The sequence below is a fragment of the Rhododendron vialii genome, chromosome 1a (assembly GCF_030253575.1).
Source record: "Rhododendron vialii isolate Sample 1 chromosome 1a, ASM3025357v1".
NCBI classification, from domain to species: Eukaryota; Viridiplantae; Streptophyta; class Magnoliopsida; order Ericales; family Ericaceae; genus Rhododendron; species Rhododendron vialii.
In genome coordinates, this window is record NC_080557.1 from 16550428 (window position 1) to 16567127 (window position 16700).

A 16700-nucleotide genomic window follows, 5' to 3' on the forward strand; every position below is an offset into this window, starting at 1 on the left:
ATCTAGAGAGATGATGGAGTTTACGTTACAAAGCCTCAGTCCTGTCGGTTTAACTTCAAGAGCGCACATGAGGTGTCGGCATTTATATGTACCGGTATAGATTCTGAAAGATGCTCGATCATTTTTTTAGGTTGAAGCATACACTTTTCAGTTCCAATTAAAAAAGAAAACAGGATTAGGCTAAAACCGTTGCGGTTGCTATCTCCACCACTCTATTTCACCGCTCCTTTTACCGCAGTGCACAATCTCACCGTTCGTCCCGGCAATCAAAATGGTCTGGATTTGAAAAAAAAACTCTTCTCCTGGAAGAGTCTTTTAAGATCTGGAATGTCTAAAACACTTTTAGACAGTAAAATTGAGAGCGGTGAAATAGAACGGTGGGGTAGACTTTCTCGTGGTCCACTCTCCTGGGATGGTGCCCAACAAGATTGGCCAATCCCAACTAGGAATTGGAATGGTTCATACAATAGAGATTTCTTACTTGGATTGCAACTAGTCTCATGGCATAGATCAAACTTTGCCGCCAAGATGCCTTTGGCCTAATGGCATCAGGGTACACATTTAAGTGCTAGGAGATAAGAGGTTAGGAGTTCAACTCCTCCTTCAAAAATGTTAAACTAACTGTTCTAACAATATTGATTTTAGTCGATCAAAATAAAAAGACAAATAAAAAACAGACCAAACTTGCCAGGAATCTAAATTAGAAAAGGAAGTCTTCATCCCTTACAGGAGTCTTCCCTAATTACCAGAGTCTGGCTTTCACCAAGACTTATGAAGTTGCTCTCTCCCAATTAAGTCTTAAGGTTTCACAACTCTTAGGTGCTATTAATTCTTACAGGCCCAGTTTGTAAAAGGTTTTGTCCCGATTTTAAATGGATTTCCGCTAATGGGCCGTTGGATTGATCCTCAGAGATTAGTCGAGATGCGCGCGTATACTGGCCCGAACACCCTGAGTTATCAAAGAATGACGCTGAGGCTGATATTGGTGCACCGTGTGCGTCTTCTCCGTGCCCTAAAAGGTCTGAGAGTCTACACACAAGAAGTGAGGAAGGTCTCAACTACTCTTGAGCCAGGAAAACTCAGGTCTTAGTTTTTTTACCTACTTTTTCCTACTCTGATAATGCAATTGAACAGAGGAAGATCTCTCTTTCATAGATACAGGCAGTCTCGGCTAATCCACAAACTTGTTACTGTTTGTCATCGCGTGAGCGTTTTTACTTGTGCTGGTGCTTCTGTTGGCTGCGATGCAGCGATAAGATTTGAGATAAATAACGTACACAAAAAAATCTTAAACGGCCAAAAAATGAATTATCTTATTGAGTTAGGTGGAATTGTAGTTGTTAACAGGACTTGCTCTATGACTCTAAACTATCTAACGACGACACAAAAATTAAAAGAACTAAGGAAATGACAGCAAAGAATAACTTATTAAAAAGAAGTGAAGCAAAATTAATGGTGCATGCATGCATTCAACCCCATCCCTTGAGTAACATGATCGATGCAGCTGGTTCCCAACTGATTCCAAGAGAGCTCATTTTTTTAAACTAGTCCGTTGTCTGCTGCACTTTGTTTGCTGCACTGCTATCCACATGCACAAGCCTCTGCCTGCCTTCGATTCGCGCTGAATTTATAACCGGTTTTGTCAGCCAAAACTTACACACCGAGAAGCACGTAGTAGAGTATTGTTATGGGCAAAGCAATCAGCATCCCAAAAATAACCCTGCAAAGTTTTCAAATCGAGCTGGGCCGATCAGTTCATAGCTCATTTTTGTCTATTGGGAGACCTACGCATATTTGTACTTCTAATTGATGAGAAGGTGTTTACTTACGCGGTGCTGAGTATGTCTGGGTGGACATTGTACTCTTTCGCAAACACGAAGGGGACAATCCCTTGGGGAAGAGCAGCCTGGGGATGTGTTAAAATTATACATGAATTAACTTCAATTTGACAGCAAAGCAAGTGACCAAAAGACCAAAACTACAGTAAAACTGACATGGCCTTGTGCCGGCATCAATTTTGCACTAGTCAATGTCCTCGTTCACTGAGAAAATTACAAGACGAAGCCAATCCATAGGTGTAAATGGATTGAGGTAGATAGGAGTGTACCTGAACGATTGCAACGTGTAAAAGAACACCTCGAAGGCCAATAGCAATAGAGGTAGCAGCAATCACTGCTGGGCCAGTCAAGAACCTCACTGCCATTGCAAAGGTTGCTACAGATTTCCCACATGCTATGATCTTTGGCTGTAGAGCCATGAATAAACCTGTGGTTGAATTAAAAAGCCATCACAGGAAACCCGAATAAACGACTTATTAGCAACGAGAACACTGCATTTCATCATAAGCAGAATCTTGCAATTAGTAGCCGGATCATAAGTTAATGGATTACCCAGACTGAACATAGCCATTCCAAGCCCAGCATCGGATAGAATAGAGACAGATCCACTGACGATGGTCGGCATTTGGATGTTGAACCTGCATACGTGCACGGGGATTAGCAAAATTTACAGACAGACAGCGGGAGAGGGAGATAGATTAGACCCAGACGTAAACGTATTACCTGAAGGATATGAGAGACCAGACGAGGCCGAAAAGGCTTGAATAGGTGTTGGGGTTTCTTATGAGCTTCCTCCAAACCATTATGAGTATGAGCCTTGTCATGACACTTGCAGGGGGCATACTGTGCTGCTTCTGTCCTCCCACTCCATCTTTATCTTCATTTCCATCCATGTAGTAATCCATCTCTTCCTTGTCCTCCTGCTGCTTCTTCTTCTTCTTCTTTTTCTTAAGGCTATTAGTGACCATAGGAGGAGGCGTAGACTCCGACCCTGGCCCCCCAACCACTGAATCTATTTCAATCTCCTTATGATCCTGGGAAGGAGAATCGATTACGCCAAATTCCATCGTTGAAGCATCTGATCTGTTATTTAGTACTCCTGCAGCAGCTGCATCATACCTTAGTTGAGCACTCCCCTCAGCAGAAACAGGAGATGCACTTGAGCTCCAAACAAACATGTGAAGCTCGTTGTTAGGCACCATTGCACCACCACCGCCGCCTGTGCTACCCTCTTTTCTTGGAGGGGGAAAGCTAGGGGACTTGCCTGCAACAGAGAACATAGGATTTGGAGGCGGCCGGGGGTAGTTATTAGAAGCTGCTGCTGCAGCATTACTACTACTATTATTAGCAGCAGTAGTGGGGGTGGTGTTGTTGAATAGCTCACCACTCATGGTCCTCCCGATTCCCCTCGTTTTCCTCCCGATTTTCAACATCTCATCCTCAAAGTTTGAAGTTCTTGGAGTCGCTGCTTTTGAGGATTGCAAAGAGAAAACATCCCCCCCTCCTCCTCCGCCGCCACCACCACCACCTCCTCCGAACGAACTGGTGTAGCCGTGTTTTGGACTACTAGTAGCCGCCTTGTTTGCTGCAAACATGGCGTAAAAGTCTTTCTGGTTAAAGCTCGAAGCTCTCGGTGTTGGTTCTCGGGAAGATTGTAAAGAATAGATCTCTACACCGGTAAGGTTGGACGCTCTCGGGGTGATGATACAGGAAGGATTATTATTAGTAACGAATCCGGCAGCATTATGGGGGTACTTGTAGTTTTTGCTGTTATACCGATTAGAAATCGCAGAAGCTGCTGCCGACGATGCCGACGACAATCGCCTGACGGTAACGTGCAGCTTGCCGTCGTCACCAATCTCAGCATCAGCCTGCAGAGGCTCGCGGCCGTTGAGGGAAACAACATCCGACTCTACCCTGAAGGAGGTGATGGAGGCCGCGGTCTCGGGGAACTGCTCGCTGATAAGAAGCTTTGCTCCTCTATACTCAAACAAGAAGAGCATAAGGGTGTACCAGATTACACTCTGGAGGACAACTATTTGAACCATTAGACTCGCGGCGTAATCTCCGTACATAGCCCTCAGCAGAGGGATGCCCATAACCAGAGTGTTTGGCAGTGTGGACAGGGAGAAGAGAGTGATCATCCACTCCAGGCTTCCATTTTTGCCAAAGGTTTGCCACAGGAAGAGTGCCCCAAGGATTAAGACCTTTTGGAGGCAATCTGCAGCAATGAAGTGGTAGTTCATGGTATAAGGATTGTTGGAGGAGATGAAGTAGAACGAGAGCAAAGGGACAGCAAACACCGCGACGAAACGGTTGATGCCGGAGCATTGGGCTGGTGTGAAGATTTTCCACCATACCACTGACCCGTAGGCTAGAATCATTGCAACGTACAAGGGTACGATTGCTGCGAAAACTTGGTATATGTCATTCCCATTAATCATCCTTGAAATTCCTATCTAGCTATCTTGGCTGCCTGTCTACTGAACAAGGAGATCAAAAGGAAGAGGAGAGAGAGAGAGAGAGAGAGAGAGAGAGAGAGAGAGAGAGATTATGATGGCCTGGTGTTGTCTTGTATACCGTTGGAAGTCAACGATAACTTTGAAAAATGAAGAAGTAAGTTGGAGGAAAGTAGCTACCTTAGTAGTAACTGAAGAAGCAATTGTTATGTCAACACAAAGAGCCTATATGTTAGCAGGATACAATGTGGAATTACTTGTCCGTCCGGACGAGTTATTTGGAAGCAAACCGGTCGAAACGCGGATCAGTTTTGAACGACCCTGCCCTATTCATTATATGTGCACCTCCATATCCGACTTCTAAATTACGAAATTTTTATTATTAATCACGACAATGCCATTATCGTTAATTTACAACACATACCATTCTCCATGCATAACCCCCTCACCCAGATAAACCATGAATAACTAATCACCCGTCTATGACAGTCTCCCCTTCTACCACATCCTTCCTCCTATTATTCTGAGAAATTTATCCTGCGATCGAACAAACAGACCGAAAGGGTTGATCGAGTGTCATGAGGTTAGACCGGCAGAGTTAAACGACTCACAAGTATAAGTCTCTAGTTTCCATTAATATATCGGTCTTTTAGACTGCACTCCGTCCGAGAAAAACCTTGCTAATAGGAAATGGCTGTGGTAGGGGGGTCCGGTTTACGGTGCTTCCTAAGATTCGCTAACAGGTAATAAAAATAACTGCTCTTTTGTAGATGTTGCTGAAAAAGAAAAGGAAAATAACAAATGGGTTCGAATTAATTTCCCTGTTAAGTAGTGTGAATCAGATAGATAGAAGGAATCTTATTCGAAATTTAGTTTTTCTCTGTCATCGTCGGTATAGTCAAAGGACGAGTACGGAGTCCAAAGCACTCAAAGGGCATATCATTTTTATTTATTTATTTATTTATGATAATTGAGTGTCTGGGCCAATTTGCAAGCGCAAAGGCATATTATTGCGCCCGACATTCAACCCTTCAATTCTTAATCTAAATGTGAATGCATGTGATTTGCTGGAGTTTGAAAGTTGGAATAACTTCTAAGGTTACGGCCGAAGGCGAAGGGACAGGATCCTCTGTACCGAAAATTCCTGTGCCTTTCTATTGAGGGATTTTCTGGCCGTTGGGTGAGAGGGGGAAAGTTACCTTCACCGAGTCCTTGCTATTCCTTCCCTCTTAATTAAATTGCACATGCACTCAATGTTGTGGCCCTTTTTTAAGCCCATGATCTGTAAGACTGAAGTTATCGTTACTACGACGAATCAATCTCAGTAATTTTATATCTGAGGTTATTCTATTCAAATGGTTGGACTAATTTTCAAATTATATCTAGAAACCAATTTTTTTAAAATCTCTGCAAGTTTTTTTTTTTTAAACAAAAAATCTCGAAAGTTCAACATTCCATTTTTTATGGGTTTCTGAATTTTTGAATTACCACGCCGGTCCTAATGAATGGTGAATATCATGTTCTTACTTAATTGTTTCGGGTTGAATAGATACACAAGTTTCCAGTCTGAAATTAAGAGAGAAATATGCTGAACGAAATGAATTTACTTGATTTATAGAAAAAGTAGGATTACAATCCCTGGTATACTTTCTAATCAAAGAAAATAGATTCTCCGATTACTGAATCGAGCACTTGATCCCAAAGCCGGTTACTGAATCGATTCACTTGATCCCAAAGCAACCGGCGGAATCTTCTCCAAAATTTATGACGAAGATGGTGATTTGTCTTGAACATTCTTTAAAGTTTTGATTGCTGCAGAGTGAGTGGCAACAAGCTTTGAGTAGCCTCAATAGGCAACATTTGGTCGTTCTGTTAGCCTAAACCAAGCAGTGAATCCTATGTAAGCGCGATTTGTTTTGCGATTTTCACTGGGGAGCATTAAAAGCTGAACTTGACATCATCCGGGAAATTTCATTTTAGTTTCTATTTCAACTCTGCATTGCATCAATGCATGAACAAGACTTGTTCTGATTTGCTCGAGGCACCACGTATTGTGCTAGCGTGGTATCTATCAGAACCCAAAGATTTCTCAAGAGACGGTCATCGTTTCAACCTAATACACTATTGCAACTAGAACCAATTAATAACTGAAACATATGCAAATGGGCGTATTGGATAATGTGAATGCGAGTACAATATCACGTAACTCTATTTACAATGGACAATATTCTTACAAGTTCTCTTCACAACAACAACAAAGATTCCTCCTTTTTTGGGTGCAACAATAGGAATTCACGGATAATGTAAACAAGAGTACGCTAGTTCAACTGCAGCCCACTACAAAACTAAGCAAGATGGATAGCCGGAAAGCAGAATTTTTGTAGTTAAAAAAACAGACCACATACACAAACATAGTGGCACCTAGAACACATTCTCAGGTTAGGAATCAGACTGAATGACATGTCAACAAGTATTCCTTCAACGCTTAAAATCTAAAGGGCTAAAAATTCTAAATCAGAAACTTAAAAAATAAAACAATCAAACTTTTCTAGTAAGGACTCGCTGATCTAAACAGAAACAAAAAGAAGTTAGTGAGGATTTCTCTTGCATGTTAGACACATTCCTCGCCGTGATTTCTCTCATGGCTGTCGGCATTTTCTTTGCTGAGTTTAGATTTTGGTAGTATGTACTGAGGTTGTCTGGAAGTTGCTTTCATCAATTGCTGCTGCGGGTTTAAGTTGAGGCAAGTGTAGAAAGACATACCAACAAGAGCTGTAATTGCTCCACATATGCTAATAGTGCCTGGATTTGAACCAAAGAGAAAAAACCCTCCAAGAAGAATGGCACAAGTTTTGAACTGGCCGAGAACAACATGGGTGGTTGCAGAAGTTGCCCTGTATCCAATATGTCGTACATTAACCATCTTGCATCTCAAATCAAGATCAATATACGTATTACACATACATAAACATGAAAAACCATGTTCGGGAAGGAACAAATTTAGAAGCACGGATCCAATAAAGTGAAGTGATGTGCAACATAGTTTTGCTTTATAATAATAATAAAAAAAAGAGTGAGGGCCCATGTTGCTGTAAATCATAATGCTCCTATCACACAGTCTTGGTTAGAACTCAACCCCAAAAGCTAGCTCTTGAAGTGAGGGTGCTCTCACGCTTATACACTTCATGTTTACTTTGATACCCAGGTGATGTGGAACTTTCGCTTCACAGCTCCATAATACTCATTTTTCACCAAACTGGCTATTGGGTAATATGTTCCTCCTATGTCAGGACCTGTTGAAGGTCGTCTAAAGATCAAATCGTCTCCCATGATCCCATCTATACATCGGCCGTGATACATTGTTTAAAGGCACAAGCACTGCATTCAGTGTTCGAAAAGACGCCCTAGGCGGCGCCTGGCCGCCTCAACTAGCGGTCTACGCATGACATTAGGCAGTTGGGATATTAGTCGACGACTAATCGGCTAGCAGGATTGCTCGGAGAATTAGACGGCTAGGCAGGATTAATCGGGGATACAAAATCTTGCAAAATTAAGGGGCTATCTTGTTAGTGGCTTACAAGATAAAATGCAGCAAGGTTACCATGTCAAGAGCATTTCCTATTAATATTATCATTTAAGAAGTTTCCTTTTGGTAATCGATTAGTTATGAATTTTCATCATGCCAAATGGTAAATAATGAGCAGATCGTACTCACCCTAGCGCAAGAGCACCTGACCACTGAAGAAAAAATCCAAGCAAAGATGAAATGCCGATAATTGTGGAGTTATAGAGGCTCCAATTGTAGCTCATGACGCCCGGAGGATCAAGCCAAGGCATCAAAATCACTAGAAAAAACAAAGTGATTGGTGTGGTCTTCCACATTAACCTATATATTAGTCATAATCTAAGTTAAAGAGGTCACATGATTAAATGAAGATAAGAAAACCACTGAGTATGCAGGACATACGCCAAGGCAGTCCAGTTCTCTTGCTGTTGCAGATTTGACCACATTATCTTGTTGACAGCACTTGGTATTATCCATGCCACAGCTACACAGGCACCAAAGAAGTGGAATTGCAAATCCGTTACTGTAGCAACAGCAACACCAATGGAAACAATAGTAAGCGCAAGCACCTGAAAAACATACAGGATAAAATTTTGTAATTAAGTGCACTGATGGACACTAGAGGAAGTACAAAACGGATACATGAGAATTGAGGAAGCAACAAGTTCTCGCGATTAGATAGGGCAGTCAACCAATATCCACAAGTAACCATTCAATGAATGATGGTGCCTTATGCATGCAACAGTAAAAGTAGCAACAGTATGTTACAAACGGAATGGCAGCTAGAATGTAGATCAAAAGTGCTCAACCTTCTTGATATGCATCTGCATCTTGTGCGACTAAGTGTACAATGAATCACTTCCATGCAACTAAATAACCTGATTAAAAGCTTTTGGACCATGTCATTAGGTACAATTTCTAGAGGTTATTAAGGCCTCTGTGGCTGTGTGATAGAGTAGAAGCCCATGAGATAGAGGCCCCTGGTCTCTTAAAGGGCCCTGTGGCTGTGTCATAGAGGAATAGAGGCTCCAAAGAAGGTAGCTGCTACAGGAAAACAAAGCTTAATCTTGGTCCCTTAAACGGCTCTGTGGGTAGTGTAACCTGTGTACACAAATGGGCTGCTCCATTGTCATGCATGACTTGCTATTGCACATTGGCCGGCCAGAAAATGTTACTGAGCCACAAAGACGCGGACATTGCCCATAAAGTGGGGAAGACTGCGGCACACAACACATCGATAAGATATGCAACAAGTGACTGAAGTATAATGAACCACCTGCCTGCCGCTGAATAACTAAGGCTTAAGGACTTGGACCATATTCTAAGGTCCACTTTTAAAGGGCCTAGGCCAGCAGACGGTGGGTCATATAGTTTGGTTGTAGTAAGATCAAGGCTCAAGCCCTAACTAATAAAACTCAAAAATAGTGTCAACTCAACTTACCTAACATAATGCTTATTGTTAACCAAGATTCCCCTCTGCATGTTATGGAAATCACACCAAGTCCCTACCAGTGTTCCGCAGTTTGAAAGTGCTAAACTTCCTTACAATGGTTCCCAAAGAGTGTAATGACTCTTCGACTACTACTACCCGTAAATACAGAATCTACCTCCAAGCCACTCTTCTTCTTATTTTCTTTTTATATAAAACTAAACAACGAAAGTAAATAAACACCACAATGTTGACAAGGTGCCAACAAAAAAGATGTTCTCAAGTCCTCTAGGAAACAGTGCGCTGCCCAAGAAAATAGGTGTGACCACCAAAAAGCCCCTTCCCAAGAAAATGTGTGCCCACCAAAACCCCTGCAATCCGCCGGAAGGTCGCTAGAAAACCCATTGCCAACAACCACCCCCAAAACCCCTCCAAAAGGCCAACTGTCTACTGGCTACGTCCCCTAAAAACCATTGTTGCCGCAGTTACGCCTCAAAACCCCTAAAACACCTGCCGAAAAACCCCTTAATGACTTAATCGAACCCTCGAAACAGTGGCTCTAAGCCGCAACACCCAAAACCACCGCCGCCACTACGACCCCTTAGAAGACCATTCTACAATCGCCTCAAACAGACGCCCCTAAACATCTCAAATCAAACCTCCCAAAACACCTCAATCGAACCTCAAAATTCCACCCCCAACTGCTACAACCACTTAGTCACCAACACCACAACAACCCCTCAAAACCCCACCATTGCTGCTCAAATAGAACCCCTAAACGTCGGCCTCAAAGCCCCCTCAACTCAAACCTCAAACGCAAGCCCCAAACGGCTGATCCCACAATCACCGCCGCCACTACAACCCCTAAAAACCCCATCACCGCTGCTGTCAACAAATGGCTCAGTTGGACCCTGAAATTCCAGCCACACATCCGTCAATTGTCTCCTCAAATCATCAATGCAAACCCCCAAGCCCCAAAAAATGGACATGAACACCAATCCAGATTTGTGTGCATACCGATGCTCTGGACTATCAATGAAGGAAGCATGGTAATGTGCACATAAATTGAATTGAGTTTCTAGACTTGCCTTCTCCAATGCCATTTGGCTTTGATTTGGGGGCATGGTTCCACAGCCAAACAAGTATAGGGGGCTACTGTTTCAATGGTATTCTGAAAGCAGCCACTTTGTGCATATTACCAAAGGTTAGGCCTGTCTCCAATCCTTCCCCGCCCATCCCCCCAATTATTGGGGACTACATGGGTTCTGTTGTTGTTTGTTTGTGTTAAAAAACAACCCAAAAGAAAATAACACACAAACACAGAGCGAGAGCGAGAGAGAGAGAGAGAGAGAGAGAGAGAGAGAGAGAGAGAGAGAGAAGGGGGAGAGAAACCCTAATAAGAACTTGTTTCTAGAGAGAAGGGAGAGTGTTTGGTTTCCTAGAGAGACAGAGTTTTCGGGTACTATATGAAACATGTAGGACACTAAGAAGACATGGCATGCTCCAGACTCGTGTCAAATATGCCTAATATGTGTCTGGTTGTCTATATAGTTTCTAGTTGGACATCCTAGGCAGAGGCTATGACACTTTGGGGACAAGGTAAAGATGCATTGAGAGGTCCAAAGACAATTCTAGAACTTAGCCCAAAGAAAAAATCTCCATAGATGCTTAATTGACGAATACTTAATTGAGTGACAGTTGACTTATATCTTCACAAGGTTAAATATTATTTTTTGTATTTTACTACACACACAGAGATAAATGTGACAGAGAAAAATATGACATCTAAAATTTCGGAAAGGTAACAGTTGGACCTCGTCCAACCAAACCATGCTTTACTGTTACAGGTTAGCTATTGATAGCAAACTTGAAGTCATTTCCCATTCTGCTTTGGGAGTTGTGGTATTTTGGCACTTGTATTACATATTGGGTTGCAAGACAGGCCATCACTAATACATCCCATGAATCAAGTCATATTCCTTCTCTGTGGTATCACTGGTTTGCTATGTCTAAAATACTCTTTGGTCCTAGTAGTAGGAGAAACATTCTACCATAGACATCAATGCATGCCGAAACATCTTTCATAATGAAAAGCTTTATATGATGCTTGAAGAAACCCTTACTAAAGAGTTCCACACAAAATATAAGTTGGACTCACACATCTTTCTTCCCTGCTTTTCTACGATGAAAAATGCAACCATGTCTCCACACATGAATTGTCCTTTCATGGATTCAAAAACGCTCTCCATTTTGTGGCAGAATCCCAACTCATCAGGCCTCAATAAAACTAATTATTCCTCCAAATTTGGCCTTCTTTGAGCTCTCAACACCCTAAAATATTTGCTGTCCAGAAGTTCAGGCAACTACATCAATCTTCCAAATCAAGCCAGTTAGCACTTTTCACCTACATCAATCTTCTAACTAACAATCTTTCTATCCCAAGCAAATCACAAACCCGGATAATTCTACATTTCGATTGTGTTAAACATCTCATGCACAGGCCAAAAGAGTCTCTCTTTGTTACAACTAGTGTGTTCTAGCGGGTGTTCGGTGTTTTTGGTTGGCATCTTGCCTTCCTTTGGGTGTGGTTACGGTTCTCGGGTGGTGCCTTTGCCGGTGTGCCCGTGATCCTTTTAATCATTTTTCCTTTCAAAGGTTAATAAAATCTTGTTTTGCTGATAGAAAAAAAAACACAAGGCATCTACACGTTTGGCATGTCACCATTCTGACATTTTTCCCTCATTGAATGTAAATAAAAACAAGACAAATGTGGATGTAGTATGAAGTGAAATGTGAGTTATTAAGCACAAATCACCCAGGATAATGGAGTAACTACAAAACCATTACGATTCTCTTTCAGTCAATTTGCTTACTTTTAACAGGGCATAAAGAAATCAGACAACAGAGAGCATGGAAACCATGCTTGCAAAAGGATGAGACCAGAAATCTTACTTGATTACATCATACATTCCAGAGACATATCTCGTATTATTATCAAGACTTAAGACTATCCCCTCTGAACAAATAAGCTGAAAAGAAATCAAGGAATCCATGTTTTGACACCCACACAATTTTGTACTCAAGCAATTGATTTTCGGAAACCAACAATGTTGCGAAGCTATATATGCCAAATGGTGAAAACTATACCTTCTGGAAAGAAACTCTTTTCCGAAAGAGCATTAACTCAGCTAAAACAATCGTTGGAGTTACAGCAATCTTAGCCATCTGATAGAACCCAACACTGAGGAATGTAGATTTTATCAAGACCTTATCCAAATTCAAATGGAAACAAATAAGCATAGCCAAGAGGGATGCCACATCTCACCTATTATACTTTAAGCTGACATTAGCAAGGCCAGTAGAGAGAGACATAACTATACCAAGAGCTGTTAACGAAGAGTATTTGGTTGATTTTGAGGGAGGAGATGTGGAAAGGAAAGATAACGCTTTCAGAATAGCCATCAATAGCCAGCTACATAGATAGTGAATAAAAGTGAGGAAAATGGGGTAGTTGAACCCAACTTTGCCAAGCACCTGATCCAAAGAGGAAAAAAAAATCTAGCAAGTTATCATCCCAAAAGCTTTTAGTTATTGTTTGGATAAACATGGTGGAAAATTAAGAATGCTGACCAACTTGTTAGTCAAAATAATGCTAACAGAAACGATAAAGTTGAATGTGAGGGCAACAGTGGGTGCCAATAACAGTTGATGTTGCCGCTTTGAACTTCCGAACGAATGCAATTTGCTAAAGACAGAAGCCCGCAGTTCCTCAAGTGCTTTTCCTACGTTAACAGGAAAGATGGACAAAGATCAATAGAGCATAAAAAGTAGAACTGACACACTTTCTTTGGTACTAGCACATTCTGTTTTGGGGAAAGAGCTGAGGAATTTCAAGCAGCTGCCCTAACCATCCAGCGACATGAAATGACCTCAATCACAGTGTCAAAACGTAATATTAAATAACTGAAGCTGTCAAGTAGATGTGATCGAGAAGTACACTCAATATTAATATAACAGATCTGTGTATTGCATTAAGAAGGTAAATGTATGAAGTACACTCAATACTTCTATTCAAAAGCTGTGTTGTGTGTTTTTGAAATACGCTCAACACTTGTGTGGAAAATAGACCACATAACCAATTGGACACTCTAATAGTTCTGCCTCCCTGGGAAGGAAATAGGACCATACTGAATTACCTTACCTTGGAAGACAAATTTCTTAAACTTAAGGCTCCACTTTTTTCAGATTTGAAATATTTTCCCCAAGGTTTTAACCCAATTTCTTTGTTCAGTTGGAGAAATAACAACTAAAACATTTTTGGATAAAAGGACAAAAATGATTCGTGTTATAAATCTCCACAAGTCCTATCCTAAATATTGATCAGTCATTGGACTCTCTAGGCTTTCGCAATCGTCAAGAGCCTGAAAAAAAGAGATTGATCTCTAGACTTTAGATGCCTTGAGAGACTAATCTATGGAATCTAGAGCATAAGTGGATGATCAATAGGAAGGCAAAGCACAGCTTGTAGTTCCTGTGTTCCGACTTTACATCTCAATCAGATATACAAATGGTTCTTGATCAGGAGCCTTGGTCATCTGGAAAACCACAATTGATCCTCAAACCATAATTGCTTGGTTTATCTATGGAGAATCAGGAGAAATCTGGCATTAATTAGGCCCTTATTGCCAAAAGGCCTCTGGCACAACGGCATCAGGGGTGCACTTAGGTGCTAGGAGTACGGATGTTAGGAGTTCAACTACTCTAAGGTTTTAATCTAACTATTCTAACAACACTAACTTTCGCCAAGCAAAAAAAAAAAGAAATAATAATCAGGCCATTATTGGGTTTCATCGTCTAGTTTAAAGCGCTCCCAGTACAAGTCCATGTCATGATTGGGTCCAGCTGGTAGGTAAGCTTCACTCATCTGTTCAGAGGTACACTTACTCCTGAGGGAACATCGTCAGAAGCAGTGGCGACTTCAGAAGTTTTCGTCACGATATTCATTAAGATGGACATTATTACTTATTACTAAAATATCATATAAAAACAACTACAACATACTGATGTTAACGTTTTCACAAAAAAACATGTGAATAGTGAATACATCACTTCTATTTGATTGATGAAATCTCTACACACGGAGTTTTTTTGTTTTCCATACACATATTCAAATAAATGGTATATGTTTCTGCCACTATTTCAAATAAATGACTCGAGTCATGTTATATTGACTTAATAGTGCCACATGTACATTAAATCCAATAGTTTATAAATTGCTTAGAGTTTGTCGTACTGTTCATAACTAGAAAACTGATACTTGCACAACATACAATTCCAACACTTTGGGCAGGCAGTGAGTTGTTTGATCAGTATTGAAGATTAATTAGGTTAAATGTTCAAAATAAATGAGAAGGGTCTTCAAAATTAAGCAAAGAGTTTTCATATGACAGACTAGCCTTATTATCTATCTAGATCTTGTAAAATGATGGCGCTCATTTGCATACAGCATATGCATTGCTTAGGATAGATGGCCCAGTGGCGCAGAGACTATAAATTCAAGTAGCTCCATTTGGGCACCGAAACTGAAAGGGGATATATATGTTTCATGAAAAGTCTTTTGCACAAAAAACTCTTCCAGCAAAACAAATCGAGAGTTAATGGAGCATGCAACTTCAGAAAAAGGCGCATTACTTTGGACTCTCCAGTTCTTTATAATCATCCCATTTCATCAGAAAAAAGAATGCTGTTTAGAAGTTACACTTTGCAGGTTTCTACTTCAGGCCTTGAGTTCAGATTTGAAAGTAAGTAAGACCAGCCAAATTCACTTCATATAACATGCCAAACGAATATTTAGAAAGAAAGAAGAACAATGAAATTAAACAACCAGCAGAGAGAGTAAACCACATTAAAAATAAAAACTGAGTAAACCCCAGAAACTGCCCCTACTTTGGTTTCTCCTGAGGTCAAAACGTCTCACGTGCTATCAACTCTCTTATGTGCTATCAACGGTAATGGGATCAGTCCATACGTGGCTTCCCCGGCTTTAATCGGACTCCCCGCTAGCGGTAACGGTGGGTTTGGGTTCCCGGAATGCGCGTAAGCTGGCCAGACACTTAATTTATAATAAAAAATAAAAAACCTAGAAATTGCCTGGGAAGAGGACTAGACGAACAAATTACCCATTATGCAAAAACGAAGGACCGCCAAATAGCATTCCCATAGAAAGTGAAAACGTAAAACTGTAACCACAAAAAAAAAAAAAAAGAGCAAAGGGGGAAATGTTTTTTTTTTATTTACCACTGTCGCCAGCGTCGCTGTCCTTGCGCTTGAGCATTTTCCGGACATTTTTTCTGCTCAAGAAATTGAACATGGCTTCCTTCCTTAATGCTCTAGCATCCACTCCTCTCCAACAATAGCAAGTGAATAAGGGGGAAACGAGTAACAATCAGCAAAGGCAAATGGGTAGTAATCTCCCAATCAAGAATGCAGCTTTAAGAGAGAGAGAGAGAGAGAGAGAGAGAGGAGTTGTGTGCAGTTGAAGAGAGCGGTGATGGCGGAAAATGGGAAAGGTTTGTCGAGGGCGAAGTAATTTGAGAGAGAGGAAATCACGGGCCTGACCGACAGAACAGAGTTGGAGTCCACACTCTTTTCCTTTCTTTTTCTGTGATTTTTTTTTTTTTTGACAGTCGAGGAAAGTGGTCGTAGGATCAAAGTAGCGTACGCTATTCATGTGAACTGACTTTGTCGCCACGTGCGGTGTTTATTTATGATGATTGTCCGTATCAACTCGGATTTGTGGCAATTTTAGAGCGCCGCTATTCGCAGCCTTTTATTTTCTCCAGTAGCTCACTGCATTTCGATAAATGGTTGTTGAAAATCATAAATAACATTTCGGTAAATTGCTGTTGAAAACAAGATTATATTTCGGTAACTACATGTCGAAAATATGTTCAACTTTCGGTAAACAACTGCTGAACATGCTTTTTCGGTAAACATCTGTTGAAAAAAATATTATATTTCGGTAATTGGATGCTGAAAATATATCTCAATTTCAGTAACTAACTGTCGAGTATAATTGAAAATTTTTAATGGGCTATGGGAGTAAATAGAGGGCTGCGAATAGCAGCGCCCCAATTTTATAGGATAAATTACATTTTGCCCCCTCTAACTATCACCTAAATACACTATATCCCCTTTAACTATTTTTTTTGGCACTTAACCACCTTTAACTACCAAAACCTGGTAAAGGTAGATGTAGACACCCCAATCCGGACCTCGAAGGGTCTTTGAACGTCCCAGTGATGAAATAAATGAAACAATACCTTCGAGAGCTTAGATAAAGGATCCCTTCAGCCCAAACCAAAAGCCCAAAAGCCTTGGACTGGACCTTTAATACCGCACAGAACACT

At 41.0% G+C, this 16700-nt stretch overlaps 2 protein-coding genes and 1 non-coding gene across 4 annotated transcripts; 1 reads left to right on the forward strand and 2 right to left on the reverse strand.

The window, feature by feature from the left end:
* Positions 1 to 1290: 1290 nt before the first annotated feature.
* On the reverse strand, positions 1291 to 4771 carry LOC131308329 (auxin efflux carrier component 2). The gene is made up of 5 exons (XM_058335246.1): positions 2562 to 4771; positions 2391 to 2476; positions 2108 to 2265; positions 1830 to 1906; positions 1291 to 1720 (listed from the first exon to the last, which is right to left on the reverse strand). Exons 1-5 carry the CDS (start codon positions 4280 to 4282, stop codon positions 1654 to 1656), a joined length of 2109 nt encoding a protein of 702 aa, XP_058191229.1. The 5' UTR covers positions 4283 to 4771; the 3' UTR covers positions 1291 to 1653.
* Positions 4772 to 6452: 1681 nt separating this feature from the next.
* LOC131333173 (nucleotide-sugar uncharacterized transporter 2-like) lies at positions 6453 to 15974 on the reverse strand. Of its 2 annotated transcripts, none has more exons than XM_058367542.1 (7): positions 15589 to 15974; positions 12922 to 13073; positions 12617 to 12825; positions 12439 to 12532; positions 8265 to 8431; positions 8013 to 8183; positions 6453 to 7191 (listed from the first exon to the last, which is right to left on the reverse strand). In XM_058367542.1, exons 1-7 carry the CDS (start codon positions 15659 to 15661, stop codon positions 6909 to 6911), a joined length of 1149 nt encoding a protein of 382 aa, XP_058223525.1. In that variant the 5' UTR covers positions 15662 to 15974; the 3' UTR covers positions 6453 to 6908. The 2 variants fall into 2 exon arrangements, with proteins under 2 accessions (XP_058223525.1, XP_058223533.1); XM_058367550.1 differs by lacking the exon at positions 15589 to 15974 and adding an exon at positions 14983 to 15554.
* LOC131308714 (small nucleolar RNA snoR100) lies at positions 10325 to 10433 on the forward strand. The gene has a single exon (XR_009194538.1). It is a non-coding gene; the product is annotated as a small nucleolar RNA snoR100 (small nucleolar RNA).
* Positions 15975 to 16700: the final 726 nt, after the last annotated feature.